The sequence below is a fragment of the Pelobates fuscus genome, chromosome 11 (genome assembly GCF_036172605.1).
Source record: "Pelobates fuscus isolate aPelFus1 chromosome 11, aPelFus1.pri, whole genome shotgun sequence".
Lineage (NCBI taxonomy): Eukaryota > Metazoa > Chordata > Amphibia > Anura > Pelobatidae > Pelobates > Pelobates fuscus.
In genome coordinates this window covers 25913988-25941968 of record NC_086327.1, presented here as the reverse complement: position 1 = coordinate 25941968, position 27981 = coordinate 25913988, and the positions used below count along the sequence as shown (strand labels likewise).

General features: G+C 42.7%; 1 protein-coding gene across 1 annotated transcript; it reads right to left on the bottom strand.

Moving 5' to 3' along the window:
- Positions 1-144: 144 nt before the first annotated feature.
- Positions 145-26230, bottom strand: LOC134577955 (pleckstrin homology-like domain family A member 2). The gene is made up of 2 exons (XM_063436900.1): positions 24962-26230; positions 145-740 (listed from the first exon to the last, which is right to left on the bottom strand). Exon 1 carries the CDS (start codon positions 25401-25403, stop codon positions 24996-24998), a length of 408 nt encoding a protein of 135 aa, XP_063292970.1. The 5' UTR covers positions 25404-26230; the 3' UTR covers positions 145-740; positions 24962-24995.
- Between the last annotated feature and the right edge of the window lie 1751 nt (positions 26231-27981).

Here is a 27981-nt window from a genome sequence, read left to right as displayed (position 1 = left end):
TTGTAACTAATTTGTCTTATGGTAAAAACAAAAATTAAATGTAAAGATGAGGTTTCAGGAAGCAAAAAGAAACAAATAGAAACGTGTAGCATTCAGCAGAAATATGCGCAATCCTCGCCTCCGTATTTCGACTAAAATAACTAGTTATAACTTGCATTATTTCTTTATTTTCAAAAGTCACAAAAAATACATATTTCACAAACTGTAGAGCAGCTCAAATAATCAATAGAAGAAAAATTAAAGTAACAAGCACCTGGAAATTCAGAGCAAGAAGTGTACCCAGAATTCAGAAGGTCTCACCGATTAGTGCAACAGCCCGTGAACCTTGTATGATTGCTAAATTAGTAAATAGTTTGTTGTGATGATAGCATTATTTGGTCTTCAGTTCTGTATGTTTGTGAACAAACCCTTAACATTAGTTAAAGTATTAGTCTTTGCAAAGGAGTCTTCTGTCCCTGTAACTCAAGAAGAAGAGAAAGAAGACTATCTCTAGTGACAAGAAACATGACTGTGGATCTTCTTCCTAGATTCTTGCAGATACAATTGAAGACTAGTATCTTTCTCCTCTAAACCAGACATTTCGGGAATCTCCTACGGAGTCCAAGCAGGGCTACCACCTGCTCACGGAGTCCTATCGCCTCATAAACGTGATGGATAGTCTTCTTGTAGAAGCCTCCAGAGGAGCACAAAGAAATTACAGAAGTGTTTGGTCGTCCAAATGAGTAGTAAGATGAAAAATCCTGAATGAGAGATGGGGAAAAAAGGAGAAAGCAATTTTATTGTCACATATGAGAAGAATTGGCATTTCATGAATAAAGGATGCAATCCTATGATATGTCTTAAGTCATTCTTTTGAGGATGAATTATTCATCAATTATTCATCTCAACTTTCATAATCTTTGGTGAATTCCAGCACCTATGAGGTCAGATATATGAGTTGCTCCATAATATATATTTGTTATTTGTCACAATGATGGCACTATGTGTCTAAGGGGATTGTCAAAGGGGATTTTCACCCATGAAAAAAAAGTAATTTCCAGTAAAAACACAAATTGAAAACATTCACATACCCTTGTTTTATTTCTGTGTCTTGCAAAAGTCTAGTTATTTAGAGATTCAAAAATGTTTCCATCTCACATACCTAGTACTGATTATTCATTTTAGTGGATCCGGTAAACATTAAGCTGTAGTTGTTCTAGTCTATTTAGTGTTGTTTTGGGGGAAATTCTGTCAATACTGACTTTACCAGGGATAACAAGTGCCGAAGATCTCGTGCACCTTTGAAAAAGTACTGGCAATTTCTCATATCAAAGACGAGTACACAAAGCCAAAACAAAGGTTCTGACTTCCTTCTATGTAGACTGCTAGTAATGTCCTATAGCCAAGTGACCTGGTACATTGAAGGGGTGTGGTAGGTGTTCCCAGGCAAACCCCAATGTTGGGCCAAATTGCTTCCCTGTCCTCAGTTTAGATTTCCGTTGCCACTTTTGCATGAGTTTGAATTAGCCTATTATGTGCTAAAGTAAAAAAAAAAAATCACAACTATCTATATATTCTTAGATATCACTAGGAGAAAATATACAGTCATGGTAAAAAGAAAGTACACCCCTTTTGAATTCTATGGTTTTACATATCAGGACATAATGACTGCATATGTTATACTTGATTTTTTAAATATTTGAAAATAAAAGTATAGTTTACATGGTAGTGTTCATTTCACATCCAATTTTAAAATACTGGATGTGGCTGCAAGCATCTCAGATTACACTAGTACTTTATTGTAGAAGACATTAAAACGTGCTGGTACCTCCGGTATAATGAAAGGACAACATTGATAGTTCTCCCCTATGCAAGGCAACATTCTGTCCAAACATTTTTTTTTTCCATTCTTTATTTTTTCCGTGCATATAGGTTTGACAGGCATGCTTGTGGTACCCCAAAGGCATTCCACTTGCTAAGATCAATAACATTTGTTACAGTGGGGTATACAGAGACTTGTGCACGTTTTATATTTAGAGTTAGGATGAACAGTAAAACATGAGTAGTAGCAAGGCATGTGTACAGTAGGTACATTAGGCATAACATTGTTGTAAATGTAAAATATATGTTTATCGTTTGTGCCTAGCTAAGATTTGCAGTATAAGACCTGAGCAATCTATATTGCAGTTAGGCTGTGAAGTTACACATCATGTCTAGTTAGCAGGCTGGTTGTTTGGGTGTATGCCTACATAGCAGATGCTAAAGAAAGAAGGAAATGTTAGACGATATGCTCAATATTATTACAGTGTCACATGCCAGACTATATACGTGTGTGTATCCATGCTAGTTGTGCTTATGTGTGTAGGTGTACAGGCAAGTTTCGGTAGCGAGCAGCCAGAGGCTTTACTCACAGCTCAGTCCTAGCCCCGGTCTGCCCACGCCAGCCTGGGGTACAACACAGTCCCATCCCAAACAGTCACACTGCATGGCGGCGCCATTGATTGTGGGTAGGTAAGTTGGTGCTTTGGTCGTTTTTGTGGGTTCTTTTCAGCTTCTCCAGCTGCAGCTGTGCCCTTGTGTGCACTCTCCTGAGTGACCTCCGTGGTGCCGCTGTGGGTCTGAGTGAGAGACGGCGCTGGAACCGCTGGGCGGCTTTGTTGAGCCCTCTTCAGGGTCGTCGTGTTGCAAGGTGGGTGTGGGGTGAGTACTTTGCTCTGCTGCGAGGTTGGTGGACACTGGCTGAGGCAGGCTTGTGGCGGTCTATCAGCGTGGCAAGCAGTTTGGGTCCTGCCGGGTCTCCGCCGCTGCTTGCCTGTGTCTTGCCACGTGGAGAGGTTAGGTAAGCGTTCGCTTGTGGGGTTGCTGTGCAGAGGGAGCTAGGCTTGGGCTTTTCTAACCCCTTAGACCAGCATCTGGGTACCCAGTCGGTTGTTGCGTGAGTTCCAACACACATGGTCTCTGCCATCTTGGATGGCGCGCTTTGCCTTCGAGCGGGATGCTGGCGTCCCTGGGCTCTGGTCGCTTGGACCGAGTGCGGCTGTGGGGTGAGGACCGGGATCACCCCCCCGGTCCAGGGGGGGGGGGAGGGGGCAACTCAGATGTAGTATGTCTGGCTGGCTCCAGTAGGCGGGATAGTGGAGCGGCGGCCGTCCACTCCACTCACCGCCAGGAAAAGGTCCCGCTTGATGCTTTCATTCAGCTTAATCCTCTTCATTTTGGCTGATAAAATTCCTCTAAGGTACACATTACTTTCTATTGATCTAACTGAAACACATCAAACCAAATCAACCCAGCTATTTTATATTGTCTCCAGCCGAATTGCAACAGATTTGTAAATGCATGTCAGATAATGATCTCTGCTGTAAGAAAAAAATATCACTATGATAAAAGTAGCATTTGGGGGGGGAGAAGGGGGGAGAGAATTAGGGTTGGGGTGTAGTGGAGGTGTGTTGGGGTAGCTTTAGTGTGAATTTATTTTGGGGGGGATTTAGGATTATGTTGCCATTTTTCCTGCTTTGTATCAGTGGAAACCTATAGTGATTCAGTTAAATCCCACAGCTAACTCAGCAGAGTAGCTGAATGGAGTACAAACATGGCTGAAAAAAATGAATTCATCTTTTGTGAACAGCTGTATAAGATTCATATACCAAGCTAATACAGTCAAATTTAGAAAACCAAAAACTATTTGGCAGTCATTCAGCAGTCAGTCGAAAGTCCTCGCCCTATAGGTTTTATTGCAAATTGTCTGAATACTAAGTGAGTAAGCTATGTATCAAAACAAGATGCACAGTAGCGCTAAAGTATTATCTCAGCAAGGGACTGCTCGATGGCTTGTTGTTTTAAATGTCAGTAGTGAAATCCCATCTGTCCCTATTGGGTAAGTCCAACTGATCTACAGTCATCCTCACTGATTGATTCAGACCCAGACTCAAAATCACTTAAGCTTTTTCTTGTTCAGAATTCATAAACCTCAAACTCTAATCCAATCAGAGCAGCTTGATAAGCACCTTAACCCTCACTGGTCCTTCTACCTGTAATTAAAAGGAAAAGGCATTTTTATGGCAGGCATAGTGATAGCGATAGCAAGTACTACAGGATGGATTTCACCCTGTCACGAACCTGTTAGGATCCTCAGCAAGATATAAGTCAACACCTGTCAAAGACTCAGTAGTAACAATAGAAAGGCATATTACCGGACCTTAGAGTGGCCAAACGCTTGGGAAATATGAGGACTAGTATATCAGAAATACTGAGACAAAAATATAGTTGGTCAGGAATGCATAAAAACAAAAATCGGGGTCAAAGCTATCCAGTTCAGGGATACTAGAAAGCCAAAAATCAAGGTCAGCGTGGCAGCGATCCCAGGGAGGCTTTTGTTGTTATCAGCATTTATTCAGCACCAACATATAACAGTAAAAAAACATGGCTAAATGCAAACACTCTACAAATGAAAAAAGGGTCATAAAAAGTAGCACATTTATTGAAATAAGTAATAGAAAAAAATACACATGGCATTGTGGTGGAATCTCGGTAAAAATAAATTTAGTAGGCCGAGATTACCACGTGGCATGTGTACGTGCATATGCTGACGTATCGATCAGTTGGTTGCACGAGGCAAGATACGATCAGTAGTGTACGGAGCATGTGCAAGAATACAGGATATAGTATTCCCCTCCTCCATTGTGCTGGACAAGCCATGCGGTCAAACAGGAAGTTAATTCTTATTTGTGTTGATTGGTTAAGAGAATGTGCGGGTGGAGCTTAATATGGGAGGAGTTATATGCCTATATAAGGAGCCTGCACTATTGTCCGGGGCTCAGAATTTGCTGTATTTTGGTGACGCTAGTCCCTCAGAGTCCCGATCGGTGATCCAATAAAGAATCTCTTCCTTCCTGAAGAAACCTGTGTCCATCTCTCTGTGCTTGGCTTCCGTCAGTTTCTCCGGTATCATTTGGTGCATTGGCCGGGAAACTCATCGTTCAACGGTAGCTGAGAGGCAGAGGCGTGAGACGGTCTATCTTTGCCCACGTTCTCTACGGCTGCACCCCTGAACTTCTGCGTGGACCTCCCTTCGTCTCGGCGCCACTGGTCTGTTGTCCAGGAGATCATCGGCCTCTACGTGAGAAGTGCTGGGGTGTCCCCGTCGATGAGTGTGAACTCAGGTTCAGGAACGAGGAGGTAAGACAACTGCTGTTATAGACGGCAGGACCCACTAGGGGTATACCGATTGTGCGGTAGGCCCAAAGGGGTTTGAATCTGTGTATCTGCCCCCTCTGTCGGAGGGAAGGAGCGAAGGCGCACCGCTCGATCGAACGCTCTTTAGTCAGACCGTTTGATTTGGTTAGTCAGGCGGGGTCCTGGTGTAAATAGCCCTAGCCGGACACCGGTGTCTTGTCTAGACTAGCGTTCTAGGGTGTATATTACGTTCGCTAGGTCGGAGGGACCGGGAGACTAAGCGGCGCCTGTGTAAATTCGGTTCGCTAGTTCTCATCCTATCTGGGCTAAGTGGGAAGGCGTGTAAATTTGGAACCCACTAGACTTTTGATAGTGCGACTAAGAGGCGCCTGTGTAAATTCGGTTCTCTAGCTCGCTATATATGTGGTGATTGGGCAGTGTGGCTAACCAAAACGGGTGTATATAGTTTTAGGTAGTCCATTCAAGGTACTGGCCAATAGTTTAGTTGGGAATTGTAAATGTGTTAACGATTGTTTAGTAAAGTGTATATCTTGTTAGATAGTGCGAGCTCAGCCGTCTAGCGAGAGTGTTAATAGTGTGTTGCTGTATTATAGTGCACGGTACCATAACCCTGTATATTTACTGACACTGTATATAAGTACTAATCATTGTCGTCCATTGCATGTTTAACACCATAACCACTAATAATTGTATTGTAACCTTAACTTGTGCTTTGACCTATGCTAACCGTACTGTAACCGCTAATTGTAAAAGACGATGTTACTGGGGTGTGTTATAGACGGGTAATTCGTATATAGAGAATTATAGCGTGGGTGACTGTATAGTTACGCCAAAGGGCATAATATTGATTATATAGTGACTGGTGTAACAGCTGTGTGTGTACGGGAATTCCCTGAGTGTTTATTGTTATTGTGTACGTTTCACTTGGTAACCGTACCACGTGGTGCTGTTGCCAGAGGAAACGGGTGTGACTGTTGAATAGTACGCGTGTATAGTATTCGTTGTCGACGACGTTCCATTGTTAAGTATGGGTGCGTCGCAGTCAACGATTCCGGATCCCTTAAAAAGGGATTCAAAACTTGTGATTTTGGGGTTAAGATGTCTCCTGTGCGTTTAGTTACTTTGTGCACTAGGGAGTGGCCTACTTTGGTTGCGGCATGGCCGCCACGTGGCAGTTTGGATCTAACTCTGGTACAGCGCTTACACGTGGCTGTATCAGGTAGGCCTGAACTTTACGGCCAGTTTCCTTATATTGACTGTTGGAGACAGGCCGTAAATGACTCGCCAAAATGGCTCCAGACATGCCACGAGGAGCAGTGTCGCCTCATGGTAGCTAGGACTTGTTCGTCCACTAGGACTGGTGTTAGGCCCATTTTGGACACGCCCCCTGAGTCCGAGATCCCTTTGCCGCCCCCTTACTTTCCGTTAAGAGGAAGTGACGCAAACGCAGGAAGTCCTGCAGCCCTCCCCTCATTACCCCCATCCACTTCCGCTTCCTCCTCCAGTACAGGATCCACCCCCCCTCGTACTAAATCTCCCCTTCCGGAACCAGAACCCACCCCCATTAGAAACGAATATCCTGATTTGGCGCCACTTCAGACTTCCGGTCAAGCTTCATCTAGCTCGGCTCGAAGTGTTTTATTTACGACCTTTTCCCAAAACCAACCTCCCACATCCCCATACCCTATCTCTCCCCGACCGGAACCCATGACTGACGCCTCTCTACGTAGCCCCATCCAAACCCGACAGTTGACTGGTGCCCAACAATTAAAGCACTATCAGATGCCTCTTCGTCTGAATCCCGGGTCAGCTTATATCGATGCCGCAGGTCAAATGGCACACGCTGACCCAGTCTTCGTATATGTCCCATTTACCACAACCGATCTTTTAAACTGGAAGACCCATAATTCCTCGTATACTGAGAAACCACAAGCTATGACTGATCTGTTCACCTCAATAGTACAGACGCATAATCCGACATGGGCTGATTGCCAGCAGTTACTAATGACTTTATTTAACAATGAGGAAAGGACAAGAATAAATCAAGCAGCCATAAAAGCACTAGAGGATAGAGCCCGTGTTTTGAACCAAGCTAATCCAGCAGCATGGGCCGCAACACATTATCCCAACACTGATCCTGATTGGAACGTAAATGGTGCTGATATGGTTCAACTCAGAGCCTATAGAGACGCTATAATTGCTGGCATGAAAGCAGGAGGAAAGAAAGCCATTAACATGTCGAAGACAGTTGAGGTGATCCAGAAAAGCGATGAAGCGCCCAGTGTCTTTTATGACCGATTATTGGAGGCATACCGCTTGTATACCCCCTTTAATCCGGAAGACGCAGACAATTCCCGAATGGTTAACTCCGCCTTTGTCAGCCAAGCATACGGAGATATTAAGCGCAAGCTACAAAAGTTAGAAGGGTTTGTAGGTATGTCCATCACCCAACTAATGGAGGTAGCAAATAAGGTCTATATGAACAGGGATACAGAAAGTAAGAAAGAGGAAGAGCGCAAGATGCGTAAAAAGGCTGATATGCTAGCGGTAGCGATCGCAGGCGTAGATAAACGGGGCCCAGATAGAGGCAATAATAGATGGAGTAGGGAGCCTTTGAGTAGGGATCAATGCGCGTATTGCAAGGAAGAAGGGCATTGGAGGAACGAATGTCCGCAAAGAGAGCAGTACGAGAGAGACCTACCCAGGGCAGGCTACGGAAACTTTAGAGGCAGAGCGAGAGGTAGAGGAGGCCCCGGAGGGAGTAATGGTTATAGAGGGAGTAATGGGAACAGAGGAAGTGTTAGGGAAGACAGGTATATTCCAGCAGCGCAAAGGTCCCGCGATAGAGAAGGTAGGGACTTTGTAGGATTGGCTGACACGGTCATGGAGGACTATTGATACCGACCGGGCTCCATCCCCCTTGGTCGAGCGGAGCCTATGGTCGATGTATCAATAGGGGGAAAAAGGAGTGCGTTCATGATCGACACTGGTGCTGAACATTCAGTGGTGACTAATCTAGTTGCTCCTCCATCTGGAAGGACTATTACTGTAATAGGAGCAACTGGAAGAAGTGCTGAAAAACCGGTTCTTAAAAGTCGACTCTGTACATTGGGAGGCCACGTAGTAAAACACCAATTCCTTTATATGCCTGAATGTCCAGTCCAATTGCTGGGACGTGATATGCTATCAAAATTACAAGCGCAGATTACGTTCCTACCAAATGGAACAACATCCTTAAAGTTTAATGGACCTTCAGGTATTATGACTTTATCCGTACCAAAGGAAGAAGAGTGGCGACTTTATACAGTGTTGACTAGCCAAAACCCTAGGAGTGATGAGACATTGTTTAACATACCAGGAGTTTGGGCAGAGAACAACCCACCAGGACTGGCCCGCAATATTCCACCTATAAAAATTGAACTGAAACTTGGGGTTTATCCAGTAAGCCTAAGACAATACCACATCCCACAGAAGGCTAAGAAGAACATCCAATCCTATCTGGATAAGTTCATACGGTATGGTATCCTAAAATTCTGTACTTCCCCCTGGAACACCCCATTGCTGCCTGTTCAAAAGCCCGGTACAGATGAGTATCGACCTGTGCAGGACTTGAGAGCAGTCAATGATGCGGTTGTTAGTATACATCCAGTTGTACCCAATCCATATAACCTGCTTGCTTTAATTCCGGGCGGGGCTACTTACTTCACAGTCTTAGATCTCAAAGATGCCTTCTTTTGCCTCCGAATTGCCGCAGAAAGTCAATGTATTTTCGCTTTCCAATGGGAGAACGCTGTAACGGGCTCAAAACGCCAAATGACTTGGACAAGACTGCCCCAAGGGTTTAAAAATTCACCTACCCTATTTGGTTCAGCTCTAAGTCAAGATCTACTGGATTTCGAGTCTATCCCAGGAGAATGTGTATTGTTACAATATGTAGATGACTTGTTGATAGCAGAGTTACAAAAGAAAAATGTCAGCAAGCAACGCACGATCTACTACATATTCTCTGGAAGGCAGGATACAAGGTGTCCAGGAAGAAGGCTCAGTTGTGTTTGCCAACTGTCAAATATCTGGGATTCCATATCTCTCAAGGTCAAAGAATTATGGGGCCAGAGAGAAAAGAAGCTGTCTGCCAAATACCAATACCCAAGAATAGAAGACAAGTGCGAGAATTCTTGGGGGCAGCAGGCTTCTGTAGGATATGGATTCCCAGCTATGCGATACTGGCAAAACCTCTGTACGCAGCTATCAAAGGTACAGAGCACGACCCCTTCTTATGGACCCAAGAACAGCAAACGGCATTTGAAGATGTGAAGAAGGCTTTGATGAGTGCCCCAGCATTAGGTCTACCTGATCACACACGACCATTCTACTTATATGTACATGAGCAAAGAAGAATGGCTGTGGGAGTATTGACACAGTACTTGGGATCATGGCAAAGACCTGTTGCCTATATGTCTAAGCAATTGGATGCAGTGGCCAGCGGACTTCCACCTTGTCTAAGAGCCGTAGCTGCAGCCGCCCTGCTAGTAGCTGAAGCCGATAAACTCACTCTGGGTCAAGAACTTTATGTACGAGTTCCACATGCAGTACAGACGTTGTTGGATTACAAAGGAAATCATTGGTTTAGTAACAGTCGTATGACCAAGTATCAAGCAATGTTGTGTGAAAACCCAAGAGTGCATTTAGAGACTGTAAACACCTTAAATCCAGCTACCCTTTTGCCACAACCTACTGAAAGTCAACATGATTGTTTGGAAGTAATGGATGAAGTATTTTCAAGTAGACCAGATCTTCGTGATTTTCCCATCCAGAACCCCGATGTTCAATATTATACCGACGGCAGTAGTTATGTGAAAGAAGGGATCCGCTATGCAGGATATGCAGTAACAACAATAGACAAGGTGATAGAAGCTCGGCCACTGGCGAAAGGAACATCAGCACAAAAGGCAGAATTAATAGCACTAACACGAGCGTTACAATTGGCTGAAGGTTTAAGAGTGAATATCTATACGGACTCTAAGTATGCGTTTTTAACCACTCATGCCCACGGAGCTTTGTATAAAGAAAGAGGACTACTGAATTCAGAAGGCAAAGAAATCAAATACGCAGCCGAAATCCTACAACTATTGGAAGCAGTGTGGGAGCCGAAAGAAGTCGGTATCATACATTGTCGAGCGCATCTGAGAGGAGATGGTGATGTAACCAAGGGAAATCGGATGGCAGATAGTGCAGCTAAGCGTGCTGCTGAATCAGGAAGACAGGAGTATGTGGGGCATATAGCTGCTCTTATACCAACTCCACTGTCCCAATGGACTCCAGTTTATACAGCTCAAGAAGAGGAGTGGTTAAAGACTGAACCGGGAAAGTATTTGGAGAACAAGTGGTATCAGCTAGAAGATGGAAGAATAGTTATACCAGCATCACTAGCGGTAGAAATTGTCCAAAATTATCACAACGGGACACATTCTGGGAGAGACAGTACTGAAGAATCTCTCAGGAAACATTTCTACATACCAAGATTGTCCAACTTGACTCAGGCCATTGTACGCAGATGTGTAACGTGTGCTAAGAATAATGCAAGACAAGGACCAGTAAAGCCACCAGGAGTCCAGTTTATGGGGGGACTCCCCATGTCCGATCTACAAATAGACTTTACAGTGATGCCTAAATCGGGTGGACATCGTTACCTGTTGGTAATTGTGTGCACCTATTCAGGCTGGGTAGAAGCATGTCCTACTCGTACAGAGAAAGCAGGAGAAGTTGTAAGATTCCTGCTACGAGAAATAATACCCCGATATGGACTACCCTGTTCTATAGGATCGGACAATGGTCCAGCTTTTGTTCACCAGTGCCTACAACAACTGACTCATATGCTTGGTATAAAGTGGAGGCTTCATACTGCATATAGACCCCAGAGTTCTGGTAAGGTAGAGAGAATGAATAGAACTATTAAGAACCAGTTGGCTAAAATGTGTCAGGAAACCCAACTTAAGTGGAACGTTCTCTTACCCATAGCTCTATTGCGAATCCGCAGTACCCCTACCAGAAGGATGGGCCTCTCTCCTTTTGAAATTATGTACAGGCTGTCGGTTTCGGTGATACTTCAATTTTGATAGTTATGGCTCGCTTCAGGTATGATGTGGACCTTTACCGACAAAAGGTCACTCCGGGTCATTCTAAGCTTAGCGTGTCTTTATGCAATCTATAGCTATATACGGAGTAGACCCTTCCGTTTCCAAATTACTTATAAATACTGTTTTCTTTAACCATTCTAGATGATAATTACCACTAGAATAATTCAGTGTCGGAAAACCCAAACGGCACTGTAATAATATTGTAATAAATGAAACAATGACTCAAATAAATATAAGATAAAAGTGTATTGGATGAATGTAACAGAATGCAAAAATAGTCAGTAAATAATTAATCTTACCAAAGTATTACAGCATATGTCCTTGTGTATGATGCTCTGCGTGCAAGTGAGAATGGAATAATGTTTGAATGAATGAATGTTAAAGAATGACAACGTCCTATCCTTTCTCCTTCAGTTAAATAGGCATTTTGTCCTCTATAAAGCAGCCCCCACCTGTGTGATTTTCCCAAAAAGGTTTTCTAACTTGTTACATGATGTAATGTATTGCATATCTAAGTTTGGGATATTCCCTAAATGGCTCGAGCTTGTAATTAGCTTACGAAGTGTTTTTGTATACATTTAACTGACAGCACATGTGTTTTGGAATATTCTCTAGAAGGCTCTTGCCTGTAATTAGCTTACGACGAGTTTTGTATACATTTGACTGACAGTACATGTGTTTGTTCTAATTTAATTTTAACCTTGTGGAAATGTCATTGAAAGTGTAACGTTTTTCAAATCTAAGCTAAGTTAAGAAGCCTATTTCAGTCAATAGTCATTCAGTCAGTATTTCATACAACCAAATGTACATTAGTATTAAATATATATATACATATATATATATATATATATGTATGCGCCACACCATATAATACACATATATATATTGCAAACTGCACATTAAATAATGATCCATACTCCACACAGGCGACCACCTCCCGTACTTGGTAACTTAAGGGGGGATTTGAGTCAGTTGGGAGAAGGAATTACCCGGCAGCAGGTTGTAGAGTTGGGTAAGACTATGGAGGAGGTACAGAAATGGGTACAAGATAGATTACCTGTGAATATTTATCCCCCTGTTCATAGTTATCATCCAGGAGACCAAGTGTGGATTAAAGAGTGGAATAATGTACCGTTAGGGCCCAAGTGGAGAGGTCCTTATGTTGTTCTTTTGTCTACCCCTACAGCGATAAAAGTAGCCGAAGTAACTCCGTGGATACATCACTCCAGGGTTAAACCAGCAGCAGTCGATTCTTGGCAAGTTACAGCAGATCCAGAGAATCCCTGCAAGATCCGGTTGAAACGCACTACTCAGTCGGAGTAACGAGGAATTATTGTGGATTACAAATTTTATTGTTACAGGTGTGAGTGAGAAGGCCATAATAAAGCCTGTCCGCTTACCAACACATAGTGTATAAGCCAGGAAAGTCTCGAAGGGACACCTGTGAAGACGAGCAGAACTCCATTCCCTGCAGCCCTCACATTCTGGAAGCTGAGGTTCCATCGCACGGACGAAGACTGAGGATGACGGCGAAAGATGTGCTTTTGATTGTGTTTATTTATATGTGTTTTTATATTCAGGAAGGTAGAGGTACCGACACTCCTAGCTGTGAGGTATGCATTAAGACTACGAGAACAGGTAACCATATTTCCCAAACCCTAATTTGGCATTCACAATACGAATGTAAAGGAGAGGTATCAAGATGTAGATACCTAAATATAGACTATAGTGTGTGCCATTTAGGAGTAGGAGAACCTAAGTGCTTCAGTCCAGAGTATCAACCTCGTACAATTTGGTTGATTCTCAGGAATGGAGATCCTCAGGGGACCCTAATTAATAAGACGGTGTTAGAATCCGTATATTCTTCGGGTGTTCTGCTATTTGATGCATGTAAGGCGATATCAAGTGGTAGAAAACCGTGGAATGTATGTGGGGATCTTAGATGGGAGAGGACGTATGGGTCTAATGATAAATATATTTGTCCCAGTAGTAAAAATAAATATGTAAGTCCTAGATGCCCAAATAAAGACTATAACTTTTGCCCATATTGGTCTTGTGTGGGGTGGGCGACTTGGGGACAGACAGTAGATAAAGACATGATAGTGACTAAGTTGCCGACTAGCCCTTATTGTAAGTCTATGGAATGCAACCCAGTCCATATACTTATTAATAACCCCGACAAGTTCCTAGATAAGTATGGAAATTTATTTGGGTTTCAGATATACGGGACGGGTTTAGATCCTGGGACATTATTGTTTATAGGAATAGAGACTGATACGGTATCCTCCCAGACTCATCAAGTATACCATTCCTTTTATGAAGAGATGAGTATAGATAATAAGATCCCCCATAACGCTAAAAACCTGTTCATTGACCTAGCTGAAAGTATTGCCGGTAGTCTTAATGTTACCAACTGCTATGTGTGTGGAGGTACTAACATGGGAGACCAATGGCCTTGGGAAGCAAAGGAGGTAATGTCCGGTTCTGAGGCAGTTGACCAACTAATATCTACACAAGCCGATTATCATTTGAGTGTTAGAGGTAAATCTGAGTGGAGATTAAAGACCTCCATCATAGGTTATGTTTGCATAGCAAGGAAAGGAATAATGTATAATACTTCTGTAGGAGAATTAACTTGTCTAGGGCAAAAAGCTTATGATGATGATACAAAGAATACAACTTGGTGGTCGGCTTCAAATGTCTCAGAACCATCTAACCCGTTTGCTAGATATGCCAGTTTAAAGGATGTGTGGTTTGATTTATCCATCACATCTACCTGGAGAGCCCCAGCAAATTTGTACTGGATCTGTGGTAAGAAAGCCTATTCGGAGTTGCCACAGGACTGGGAAGGGGCATGTGTGTTGGGTATGCTCAAACCATCCTTCTTCTTGTTACCGATTGAAACAGGTGAGACTTTAGGTGTTAAAGTGTATGATGTGAATCATAGGAAGAAAAGGGGACCCTTAGAGATAGGCACCTGGGAAGATAATGAATGGCCTCCCCAGCGTATCATAGATTATTATGGGCCAGCCACGTGGGCAGAAGATGGTACCTTTGGTTATAGAACCCCTATTTATATGCTCAACCGCATTATAAGATTACAGGCGGTGGTTGAGATTATCACTAATGAAACATCACAAGCGCTCAATCTTCTAGCGAAGCATAATACCAGGATGAGGACGGCAGTCTACCAAAATAGATTAGCCTTGGATTACCTTTTGGCAGTAGAGGGAGGTGTATGTGGGAAGTTTAACCTAAGCAATTGCTGTCTTCAAATAGATGACGAAGGGCAAGCAATAGCTGAGCTTACTAGCCATATGGTTAAACTAGCGCATGTGCCTACTCAGGTATGGAAAGGGTACAATCCAAGTAGTTGGTTTGGTAGCTGGTATGAGTGGTTTGGAGGGCTTAAGGCAGTGGTAGGTGGAGTCCTACTGATTTTACTGTTGTGTCTACTCCTACCGTGTCTTATACCCTTAGTAGTTAGGTCTGTGCAAAGCCTGATAGGAAGTATAGCAGAGAGGAAGGCTGCTGCACAGATAATGGCGATATATAAGTATAAGGCTCTAGATCAAGGAGAACCAATGCAGGAAGATGAGTGTTAAAAGATTCACATCATAAGATAAGTCTGGTCTGGTTCAAGGTAACTTGAGGTGTAAGCAAAACTAAGGTTATGTGATGCCTCAAGTAATTGTAAAATATCAAGAGGCATCAAAGGGGGGAATGTGGTGGAATCTCAGTAAAAATAAATTTAGTAGGCCGAGATTACCACGTGGCATGTGTACGTGCATATGCTGACGTATCGATCAGTTGGTTGCACGAGGCAAGATACGATCAGTAGTGTACGGAGCATGTGCAAGAATACAGGATATAGTATTCCCCTCCTCCATTGTGCTGGACAAGCCATGCGGTCAAACAGGAAGTTAATTCTTATTTGTGTTGATTGGTTAAGAGAATGTGCGGGTGGAGCTTAATATGGGAGGAGTTATATGCCTATATAAGGAGCCTGCACTATTGTCCGGGGCTCAGAATTTGCTGTATTTTGGTGACGCTAGTCCCTCTGAGTCCCGATCGGTGATCCAAAAAGAATCTCTTCCTTCCTGAAGAAACCTGTGTCCATCTCTCTGTGCTTGGCTTCCGTCAGTTTCTCCGGTATCAGCATCACGCTGTAACAGCAGTCCTAGCATAAGGTAGTTAGAATATCATATGTACAAACTAGTATCAAGTGTGTAAATGAACACAGTATCCAAACAAAAATATACATAAATACTGAGTGAATAAGCTACCCGCCGCTACTGTTCAGAGGAGAGACCACCTAAGATAACCACCAGAAAACAGTAAGTGACGCCATGGACGCGTTTCGCACCTGAGAAAGCACCAGGTGGGATGCGAAATTAGCGTTACAGGACAATTGGGTCTGGTAGGTAAATAAAGGGTTTTTAACCCTTTATTCACCGCGGCTGGGGGAGTGCAAGGGAGGGGAGGCTTGCGAGGGAGCCACTATAGTGCTAGGCATACAACTTTGTATTCCTAGCATTATAGTTTTCCTTTAACAGAGAATTTGGTTATTTGACAGTAACGGTCAGAGGGCAAAACTGGAAATGACAGAATTTGATCCACAATAAAAAAAAAACAAACCAAAGGAACCACACAACTACCCCCTAAATGTTTAAACTTGCACTGCTATATTGCATACTTTAGGAGATATGTTGGCCTCATACACTGCATGTCCGGACTTGTCGTGCCTCTGGCCTTCACACCGAGCCAGCTCTGTGTAGCCTTGTGAATGAGTCAGAAAGGCTGTTTATCTGACATTCCTGGGCTGATGTCTCTGTGTCTTAGCAAATAAGGCCTCTTCTTGTTACAATTGTACTGAATACTAATCTTAAAGGGACAAAACGTTATTCATGGTAATTGTTGCTATCTTTCTCTCTATTTATCCTGCATTTCCTTAACCCCTTATAAGGACCAAACTTCTGGAATAAAAGGGAATCATGACGTGTCACACATGTCATGTGTCCTTAAGGGGTTAAAACAACTTTATTGCTTTTAAGACCTTTTGAATTCCTCTATAACTAGTTTTCAATACAGAAAGAAATGATTATATGAGATAAACATAAGGTAGCAGAAAGGCAAGGGATAAATGGTCCTGCCGAAAATTTTAACAGGTAGGCCATAAAGTAATGTCAGGAACATATAAATTTATTACATCATGTATCAAAATAGAACAGTATCACAAATAAATATGGGATCAACAGGGGTTGTTTTTGACCAGCAAATGTATCCTTTATAACTCTAAATAAAGCATACATAGTTATAAGGACCCTGTCATAGAAAACATCGGCCCTTACTGAATGTTAAAGGGACACTATATATGTAGTCCATTTTATCAAGTGGTCTGTGTGCAGTGTCACTGCCCCCTTAACCCTGCAACATAAAACATAGCAGTTTCAATGTTTCTTTCAGACAGCCACTAGAGGCGCTTCCAGCTCCCAAACAGAGTTTTACTCGGTGAAATTACGTTGGACGTCCTCAAGCTTTGCATGGAGACATCTACCGTCTTCAAATTCTCCATAGGAAAGCATTAATTCAATGCTCTTCTATGGGGAAGCATGTGCATTAGGTCCCTCCATCTCTGTGACGTCGCGGGAGGAGGAGACCTATGGAGCCTCGTGCTGGAAAGAGGTGTGCGTAATTTTTTGATTTTTTTTTTTTTTTTAAATCATTTTCATGCTGGAGGTGAGGTGTTGACCTATTAAATTAGGAACAGGCACACTAAGGCAATACAGATTTGTTTCCCCAACATTGTAGTGTTCCTTTAAAAAAAAAAATATTTAAAGGGACACTGTAGGCACTCCCACTGGTGCATTGCTGATGGGGATGCCATACGGAAGGTGCCTGTTCTGACAATTCGAGATTACGGAACAGGACACTGAACCAGCTACAGTGAGTTATTACATGGACATAGTCACATCACCAAGGCCATATGACACAAGTGAATATAATTCTGGGCTCCGGTAGGATTTAACCCATGTTACCCATATTAATGTTCAATGATGATAATTTTATCAATGTTTCCCAAGAACACAGACTTTTCTGCTAAAGTGAGAATTGTTGGGAATTATATCGAATATGAATATGACCTGATTCAACTTAAATAAATATATACTTGATTGGTTTTGAAAGCATTCCAGTGTAACGATGCAATAGATAAATACGATGACTTGGAAGATCATATATCTTTTGTCGCATGTAAAAAAAACTTGAAAGGCAGATCATTTAGAAGCCAGTTTATGGTATCATAATACCTTAATTGTATTGTGTTGGTAACAGGTGCGCTGCGGTTGAGAAGAGAGATTGAGATCAAGCCAGTGGTTGGATACAATGCATGCCCTGTGATAGTTTTGTAGCTTTAAAGACAAGGTAAAAAAAAGTAAGACTGTAGAATGAAAACTGCCTCTATTTGTGGCCTCTTTCCTTGAACTCACTTTAGTAAGAGTTTATCACCAAAAGTGTTTATCTGGTTTGTTAAAGGGTTATGGTTAAAGTGGTTATGGTTCGATCTGTATGCTACCCTCCTTATGTGACGTTTATAACGTGGAGACTGTTCACCTTTTCTTGTAATGCAAAAATAAATAAATAAACTATAAGCATTTAAAATAAGTGGTTATGGTGGTAATAATCTGTATGTCTGGCGATTCTGCTTGAAACGCTGCACACACACAGATATTTGAAGTTTTGTGCCGGGGTCTAGTTGCACCCCTGGCACATGTGACTTAGGTAGGCAGCTCTATTCCAAACTGCCTAATGTAAATTTTGTGCAAAAATGCGGTCTGTCGTCAATGCGCACAGCGTAATGAGTTTTTCCTTTGCAGTCATTGGTTCTGCAAGGGTATACTTCAGTATGCTCTCCCTGCCTCCCCCTGCCTTCCCCCAGTTACAGTTATTCTATTTTTTTAACCCCTTAAGAACCAAACTTCTGGAATAAAAGGGAATCATGACATGTCACACATGTCATGTGTCCTTAAGGCTTTAAGCCCCACCACTTCCCTCTGTCCAACCCTTCCCTTCCCCACTCAGGTCACACTGCGCACATGCGCTCTGAGCTGAAGAAACCGTCCAATCAAATGCTTGTCTAGAAGCATTGCATTGGCCCATGAGAGGGTAGCTGTGATGTTGGGCATTGGTGTGAAATCCAGGGTCTGGATTCCAGGTAAGTTTACTGTTTATTTTGCAGGTTTATAAGGGGTTATTAATAATGCCCAGCAGGGCATTCTAACATAAATAAAAAAAAGAGTATTATTAAAACGGGTTAGAGTAACCCTTTAATCAACAAATCTGCGAAAGTATCCAATCAGCAATTCACAATATTGGTAGATTATTCTTCTGTAGGTCCTACGAATGTGCGTGCAACCACGTTTATCAATAATATCCCATTTCCTCGGCCAAAATTTCAACAACATTCCAACCCAATTTATATTTTTTCGTAAAGATTCTATACTGTGCCATAGTTTCATAAAAGAACAAAAACTGTAATTAAGAGAACAGACAGTGCTAGAGTATTATAATAAGGGATTTGGGGTGGGTACTGGGACTCCAAGGCCTAAGAAGCATATCTTCCAAAATGAGCAATTAAATTATGATTTTTTTTTTTAAATTCTTTATTTTTCCATCTTGGCGGACAAAATGACTCAACATTAGCTTGCTGGCTTACGCAGAAGCCACCGGGTAAATCAGTTATATGTACATCTTTACAAGATAACAAAGGTAGTCTGTGACAAAGCCTTTCATACGTTGGTGCCATAGTTGTCCCCGTCCGTCAAGGAGTTTTTCCATTTTCTTTTCATCAACAAGGTTAAACTTTGGGGGGCGGAGCTTGACCGCCGAGCCGTGCGAACGCAGCTGAAATGGGCTCCTGCCGAGCGGGCACAACCCGGGGCAAAAACGCCGACCATTTCACCCGAAGCCACTCAGGGGTGCGCCACCCACGTAGGGGGTGCCCCCCGGAATCCAGTGATACCACTCTGGGACCCGTAGAGGCTGGGAATGCAGATACACAAATGCGGCCTACTGAGGCTGAAACCGGGGAGAGACGGGCGCTCTCTCCGAAGCAAAAGCCACAAAGCGACTTCTCTGCAACCAACCCCCCCCCCCCCCCTTTGGACCGGCGGGGGATATCCCGGTCCACAATGGCAGCAAGCAGGCAACCCAGACACAAGCCAAAACGGGGAAACTGTCCCACAGAGCAAACCCACAATGGCAGCCCGGCGCAAACAGGGAAGGCAGAGCACACGTACCCAGCAACCCATGTCACCTTTGGAGACATTTGACCACCTCTGCGCAAAATTCAGGTATGCCCTGCAGAAGAGGGGAGCTACCTATCGTCAAGCCGAGAGAATGGTGACCTCGTGGATACGGCCCGCAGCACGACGGAGCTACTATAAGCAGACGCCACGAGGCTCCAAAATGGCCGCCCGATTGCGCAGGTACAAGCGGGCCCAGAGACAGAAAATGGCGGAAAGCCTATCGGGTGCAACCCCCTACCCGCAACGGACACCACCGCTGCAAACAGGCCAGTCACCTGATCAAAATCATGGCGTACAGCACAGCTTACACCGACCCCATGCACAGATCAAGACGACCCGAGCGACTGTGCAGATGGCGCCACTAAACACCGCCGGAGCCGACTACCGACACAACGTTAGCAAGCTAAGGGGCGACAAGGGAGAGACCCAGAATGAAAAAGCCCAGCTCTTACCGGCAATAGGCATCGGCTGAAGCACCCAACACGCTGCCCCCCACAGGTATTCTTAGCCTGGACAGTTTCATGCTAGCATATCAGCGAAGCACCCAGACTCTGATGCCCAGTGCATATAAGGGAGACTACTATCAGCACTAATCTGTGCTCCTCAGGACTTTTGTGACTACATTTGTTCCCAGCGGTTTTGCCTTAAATAATGTTTGGCTCTACCCCAGGCCGCCCATGGTTGGAATGCAAGAACCCTTTTGATCAGAGGATGTTACAATCTTGTTTTGTATAAAAAGTCCTATCTAGACCTAGCTTAACCTGCAGTTACATATAATGCCACATGCCCAAACACTACATTAGATATGTGACATCGTATAGGTCAGCCTCATAACAATTAACTCATTAACTGTTTGACGCTAGGATGCAGATGCATGCCATGTTTTCCCCCTTTGTCACTCCTCTGTTTTCGACCTTATGACAGGTCCTTCCTACTATCTGTACAAGCGAGAACCTACACCGTTATATATTGTCTTTCCTAATATAAACATGTACCTATTTAGCAAACGCCAAGATGAATAATGCCATGTTTAACTATCTATACAAGCCAGAACCTACACCGTTATATATTGTCTTTCCTAATATTCACATGTACCTATTTAGTAAACGCCAAGACGAATAATGCTATGTTTAACTATCTATACAAGCGGGAACATACGCCGTTATATATTGTCTTTCCTAATATTAACATATACCTATTTAGCAAACGCCAAGACGAATAATACTATGTTTAACTGTCTATACAAGCGAGAACCCACACCGTTATATATTGTCTTTCCTACTATTAACATGTACCTAATTAGCAAATGCCAAGACGATTAATGCTATGTTTAACAAAGTTTAAAAAAAATATATGTGCTTTTACCTCAATGCCACATATGTGTAAACCTGTGAACTTACTGTGATTATGTTTGCTGTTGTGGCTACGTACATCATTTTGTCAAACCATGCACGACAAAAATAAAGAATTAAAAAAAAAAAAAACAAGGTTAAACTTTAACATAATCGACAGGTTTGACATTCCATTTCACACATTGTGTTAACTTGAGCGTTATGTCTGTGTGCCTGTCTTGTAACTTGGTTTGCGTATTGTATATAATCTATATAATCCGTATGTCCTACCTATACGTGTAAACTTCATGTGCCGTGCGTATTGAGGTTGCATCCGTTGACCTGGGCCCTATTGCTATTTAGGCAAGTCGCTGTGGCTTAATCTAGACCGTCTCTGAGGCTACCCTGTCAAATATTTGTATTTTTCTATCGGTGTGTGCCGGTGTTGGCATGCGGATCTTGGTGTGGTTATTTCGGGTCAGGGCCCCTTCCCAAGTCCCTTTTTTGTCTCGACTCTGGGTCAGCCAGGGTCCGTCTAGATTGCTGGAGTGTATGAGTAGTATCTTCGCGCCCCCTAGTCCCTCTGATCAAGGGATGGTGGGCCAGCGAAGGGAAAGAAGGAGAGAGGTGGAGAAAGAGAGAGAGGATGGGATGAAGGGGGGGGGGGGGTATATGCGACGGTTCAGTGTGGCTTGCTGTGGTTCTGTGTGTTCGTTTTAATTTATGATTTTAATTATTATTTTAACACACAAGAAATTGTACAATTCGATTCCCAGTACTGATTGGGTGTCTTTTACCTCTACTTTTTTAAATTAATGTTTGTCCCCCATAACTATATACAATATTTCCTTATATTTACAGAGTAGAACTTTAAAGGGACACTATAGGCACCTGGGCTACGCCATCTCATTGAAGTGGCTCTGTGAAACGCCACCGGATGCTTTTCTATGGGGAAGGCCTAATGCGTGCATTGCCTGCTTATTTAAATTGTGTCTTGTCAGGATCTTGAAAAGTACGATTTTTTTCATTTAATTTATTTGCATTGTTTTAATGCATTATCTGTTATTACTCCTGTGTAATTTAATCATAAAAATCTTTAGGAAGTGGAGGCGGTTAGGAATCGATGTTAAGAAACTCACGCCTGAGGGAGATTTTCAGTATTGAGAGCATGTTTCATTTGCAGTCTGAAGCAATTCGACTGGAGTTGGCAGCGCCTCCTGATATACTGATGATTGCTTGAAAAGCAGCCAAAATGGAAACACCTAACTAAAAGCTGCCAGGAATCCTCTAAATGCTGTGTATCTCACTAATACAGTGTAATGTCTTAATGTGGGTTTATTCACAACATTTCACTTGTTTCACAGAGCCTCTAGGGGTATATGGTCGTTTTTAATTTTAATATATACATAAATAGATAGTTACGTTTTTTTTTTTTTTTATTCAAAATTTTATTTTAAAGTAAATATAATTTTAAGGGGAAAAAAAATCAATATATGTGAGGATTTGCATGAGCACGTCCAGCATCTTTAAAGGGAAACTCCAGTGCCAGAAAAACTATCCGTTTTTCTGGCACTGGAGGGTCCCTCTCCCTCCCACCCCCAAATCCCCGGTTACTGAAGGGGTGAAAACCCCTTCAGTCACTTACCTGGGACAGCGGCGATGTCCCTCGCCGCTGTCTCCGCCTCCGCGACGCTCCTCCCAGTGATTGCGTCGGCCGGTGGGCGAGACTGATCTCGCCCACCGGCCGAGGAGACGTAATGCGCATGCGCGGAAATGCCGCGCATGCGCATTACGTCTCCCCATAGGAAAGCATTGAAAAATCATTTCAATGCTTTCCTATGGGGTTTTGAGCGACGCTGGAGGTCCTCACACAGCGTGAGGACGTCCAGCGACGCTCTAGCACAGGTTTCCTGTGCTAGAACCCAGGAAGTGACCTCTAGTGGCTGTCTAGTAGACAGCCACTAGAGGTGGAGTTAACCCTGCAAGGTAATTATTGCAGTTTATGAAAAACTGCAATAATTACAGCTGCAGGGTTAAGGGTAGTGGGAGTTGGCACCCAGACCACTCCAATGAGCAGAAGTGGTCTGGGTGCCTAGAGTGTCCCTTTAAATCTCCAAAAGGAAACCATTGAATGAATGCTTTCCTATGAGTAAGGCCTAATGCATGCCTAGCGCTTGCTGCACATTAGGGTCCCCCATTGCACTGAGGCCATAGGGGACCGAGATGGAGTCAGCACCAAGGGACCTCGTTGCTGGAAAGAGATAAGTGACAAAAGGGTGTTTATCTCTTTAATCACCGCAGAGGGGCGGACCACCATTAGCTAAACGTAAGAAGACTCCAAAACAACGTTTGTTTAAGGTGAGGATCGTTCTATTCGATCCAAAGATAGACTTAGAAATGTCTGCTGTTATACTTCAGTTACTTACAGGGAAATTGGTTTCCATTTTACAGTAATTGGACAAGGGATGCATCTTAAGGTATGTAAAACTTACATTTATACTATGTGCATCATAGAAATCGTCTTTGAGAGAGTCCATGAAAATTATAGAGGGGCCCCAGAACAACACCTAATGCACCTCAAAAAAAAAAGGTGCTCCGCATCATCACGTATCACCCCTCTTTGCCCCAAACTGAGTTCTAGCAGTGAATAGGCAGTTCTGCCACAGCAATATCATTTATTTTATAAAATACTCATTTTTAGTACATTGGAATATCATTGAAATTCCAATATTCCAATACAATCAAAAGACACTATAAGACAAAGTTAAGTGTTAAATCGACAAACCCTGACAAACGGAGCTTTTGCCATCAAGTGTTGTTCGTGATGGCTGTGGATAACAGGCATGTTTGCACACATACCGCGATAGTTGGTCTATGAAAGATCGATGGTGTTAGATTATGGAGAATTTTGCGCATGCACAAGAATACAGCATTGACACCGGTTTCTGGCACATAAAGTGCCAAGAGCTACAGAAATAAGATGGCAACACCTGCAAGGGTGAGCAAAGGTGCCAACATAGAGCTTTAGGTAAGTATATTTGCCTTCATCTTCACCCCCTTGCATACCAAGCAGGGATATCACCATGGAATGGGGAGGGGGAACCATCCTTGTAAAATATCCATAATTACAATATGGCGTATATTTGAATTTTATAAGACAAAACAAAACCTACGTGGGCCAACTATCCTAATAAAAAATAATATAGTCAAAGCAGACACAACACAGTTCAAGAATATATAAGAAGTGGCAGTATTTGCATTTATTATCTACAGAGTGTTTGGATATGCTAACTTTTTTTCTTCCGCTCTCTCTCTTTCTTTTCCGGTAAAATGGCTAATTATCCCTTCACTCCTAAATTTAAAGCTTTCTAAAAACCAATTATATAGAGCCTGTGCTTTTTTTTTGCTATCATAAAATCTCAGTGAACAATGCCTGTTCTCAAAGGAAACACATCTATGATTATCATAATTTATTTATATGGCACCAACAATCTCTGTGGGGCTAAACACAGTAAGTAAAGGTTATTAAACTTTAAATGGACTGAGACGAATTGACGGAGAAGGTTTTGACAACACTGCCTACCAGTCGAGAGGCTTCCTTGCAAGCCACACTCACATACTGTGAGAAATGTATTGTCTTATCCTTGATAGTGGTTTGAAAATGACATAGTGTAATGACAAAGTATAATCACGATGGCTGCAGTGTTAATACAGGTTTCTGGTGAAGTTCTAATTGTGGAACAAACTCCATGGAAACCAAGACAATGTTTCTGCTGACTGGTCCACACTTAGAACTTTTCTGCAATTTCACTTTCTCTATAACCTCCATTTTAAAAATCAGAGGTTATTTGTGGAAAGGTTTGCATTTGGGTGGAACAAATACATAAACAGTCGGACAATAATTAAAAGTTGTTACATGAACCAACATTTATATTAGGGTAAATGAAATGAATATTGTTTTAGTTATGGTGCTTTGTGCGCATTAACAAGAATGACAAGAACTTTCCCTTACCGTAACATTCACCAATCAATTGTGGAGAAAAAAATCACAGACCCCAGCTTCGTAAACGTTCACCCAGTTCTCGGGACTGACTCTCCTTTCTTGCCCTGAGTTCTTGCACAGCTTTTCGATTTTGAAAGCCCACCAACGCTAAAGTGATCTCTGCATTCCAGCGACTACGCTCCCTACAGCGGAAGTCTATCTCTTGCCCGTCCATTGTCACTAGAGTAAAGTAGACACGCTCTCCTTTCCTCTCCACGCATTCCAGTTTGGCTAAAGAGTCAAATCGCAACACCTTGGCCTTGCCTTTTTTTCGAGGGTCTGTATATAAATGTAGACCATCAGCGGTCAACACACATCTTCTCTTCTTCCATAGCTGTAGAAAACTATCACTTCGCTTCTCCAGGTCACCTTCTTTGATGGGCAAAGGGGGCATTGTAGTGGAACGGCTCATGATGAAGTTTGAGCGAGACCTTAATTTCACAATAATACCCCTCTCCCTTGGGAAGAGGTAGACCCCAAATGTCGGCTTCCAAATCCTTCTAACAATTTAACCAGCAGAAAAGTTCAATACTGGAATTTTGCTTTTGTCAACTTTTTTTTTTTTTTAGTGGCATGCAAAACATGGAAACTACAAGGTCAACTTTGCAAGAAATGTTGTCTTTTTCAAGACGGTCAGCAGTAACTGTGAAAAGATAAAATTCTAATATGGGGGCACTTGGCAAGATCTTCGTTCCACAATGTTTCAGAATTATATGGCTATATTTAAAAAAAAAAAAATTAAAATATAAGAGCAAAAATGAGAATCGGTCTATTCAAAGCATTTTTCCCCCCGAATACATGCAACCTGCAGTGTTTAGCAATACAGGATTTGCTCTAAATGTTTCCTGCAGAGAAAAGGCTCTATAAAAGCAGATTCTCCGAGTCGTGCAAGCCAACAGGCCTTGTTTGCAAATGGACAGGAGGGATAATGTGATAGCTCTGTGGCCTCAATGCATTGAAGACTCCTCACTAGTCTTTTTGTCGCCGCTTTAAACCAGAGTCACACCAAGGTTCACAAGCAGAAATATTCATTCAGAATGAGGTGTGCATGTTCTCGCTCATCTTCACTGATGACCCAAGGCTTCTGGGTGTCTCTCTGCACATCGTAGGTAGACGTAGCAGCAAGTTGCTTCTCAGTCAGTCGACAGCATGCAGCTGCAAACACTGCCCAGCCTAATAGGATGACTCAAGCTTTACACAGACAGTAAAATGCTGGCTCCAGCCGCTCCTCCCCTTTTGGAAGAGAGCAGGAAAACTAAAACAATTAACCCTATTGCTGCTATTGATAAAGCCATTCTCTGCCTGTGTGCAGGATAGAAAAAAAAGCAGGCCAATGCTAAGAAATCAATTCCTTGCAGAGCAATCGCATGGACCATTAAGCATCGGAGTTCGATATAATTGTGCACATCCTACAGGCGCTCACATAATTACATGTACTCACATTAATTTTTTAGTAGGGGAAGAGTGTATGGATTTTTCTGATCTCTTTTTCTACAAACAAAATAAAAACATTTTTTCTTTTAGAAGGTGTGCCAAGTACGTTTAACAGTCTCAAAGCAGATTTTGTATTCATTTTACTCAGAATTGCATCAAACTGAAATCCAAAAATGTAAACAAAAACTCACAGATTTAGCTATATTCATAGCCTGGGTTGTTTTATCCTAAATTTTGCCATTGAGTTTTTAATTTGCTATTTCAAAGTTTAGTGAATAACCCAGAGTTTGTTGCAGAGTTTATCATTATTAGAGTGATTTAAAAAGCTGGGAGGGGTAGGACAAAGCACAATCCGTTTAAAATTAAAATGGTGAGTTAAAACACAAATGGTAGGGATGTGCATGGGCAAAAAATTCTGTTCGGTTCGGAAATTCAGGTGAGTAAAAAAAGGTGTCTGCTTTGGCTATTCGGACCAATGGCATTCGGTTTGTTTCGGCACTTCGGAACTGCCGAACGTCGTCAGTTCGGAACTTCTGCACTTCGGAACTTTGGACATACGGAAGCATCTGAATGTCCAAATGGCATGAAAATCATACAACTGTACATTCGGAATGAAACGAATTGCACATGTATACTTTATATATCCTATATAATAATTGGCTAAGGATGTTTGTCCGATGCAGTCATGTGCAGTAGAGACTGTGCGAGACTGCATGGGAATAACATCCCATGCCAGACAGAGAGGGAGCAAAGTACTTACTGTGCTCTGGCAGCACAGCTCCCTTGCATGTCTTTTAGAGTCAGCTGGTAGCCGCGATGTGACGCGTACAGGATAGGATGTCATTGCACAAAATGAATTAGCTTATTGGTCAGGATTCCTGTCATTATTCACGTAATTTGACCACTTCTCTCTTGCTTTGCCACTTTTCAGAAATCTGTATCACTTCGGCACTTCAGAGCTTCGGCACTTCCGAGCTTCGGCACTTCCAAACTTCGGGACTTCCAAACTTCGGGACTTCGTAAGCATTCAAATGTCCGAATGGCATGGAATTCGTATGAATGTACATTTGGAATGAAACAAAAAAAACATACATTTTTCCTCAGTAAACCCTAAAGATCAGGTATTCCTTGATAGCTCAATCCATCAACTGTAAAGAGGTTAAATAGCGCCATGATTGTCTGTAGAATGTTGGATCGCCATCCAGTTAAAGGTTTGACTGGCCTCGGCTGCGAAGGAACTAACCTGCATAGATAGGCTACCATGTGGTTGGAATTCAGGGTGCTTGGTCTGGTTGTGTCTGTTAGAGGAAGGCAAGAGCCACAACATGGTGAATATAAGTCTTTTCCACATAATTAGGATAGCCTCATAACAGACGTAAATTAATGACTCTATTTGTGTCCGAAGCCCCTAGTAGGAGTGGGCATCACAATAGGTAAACATTGCTGTATCTCGGAAACCAAGAGGGAGCTATAGTACTGCTTTGTATTCCTGGCACTTATCATAGAGACACCTATTCAGCTTTAACCCCACTTGGTCCGGGTGTATGGGAGTATCA

What these genes read in the sequence shown, in the direction of transcription:
- LOC134577955 (XM_063436900.1), bottom strand. Translation starts at nt 25,403, where the DNA reads ATGAGCCGTTCCACTACAATGCCCCCTTTGCCCATCAAAGAAGGTGAC.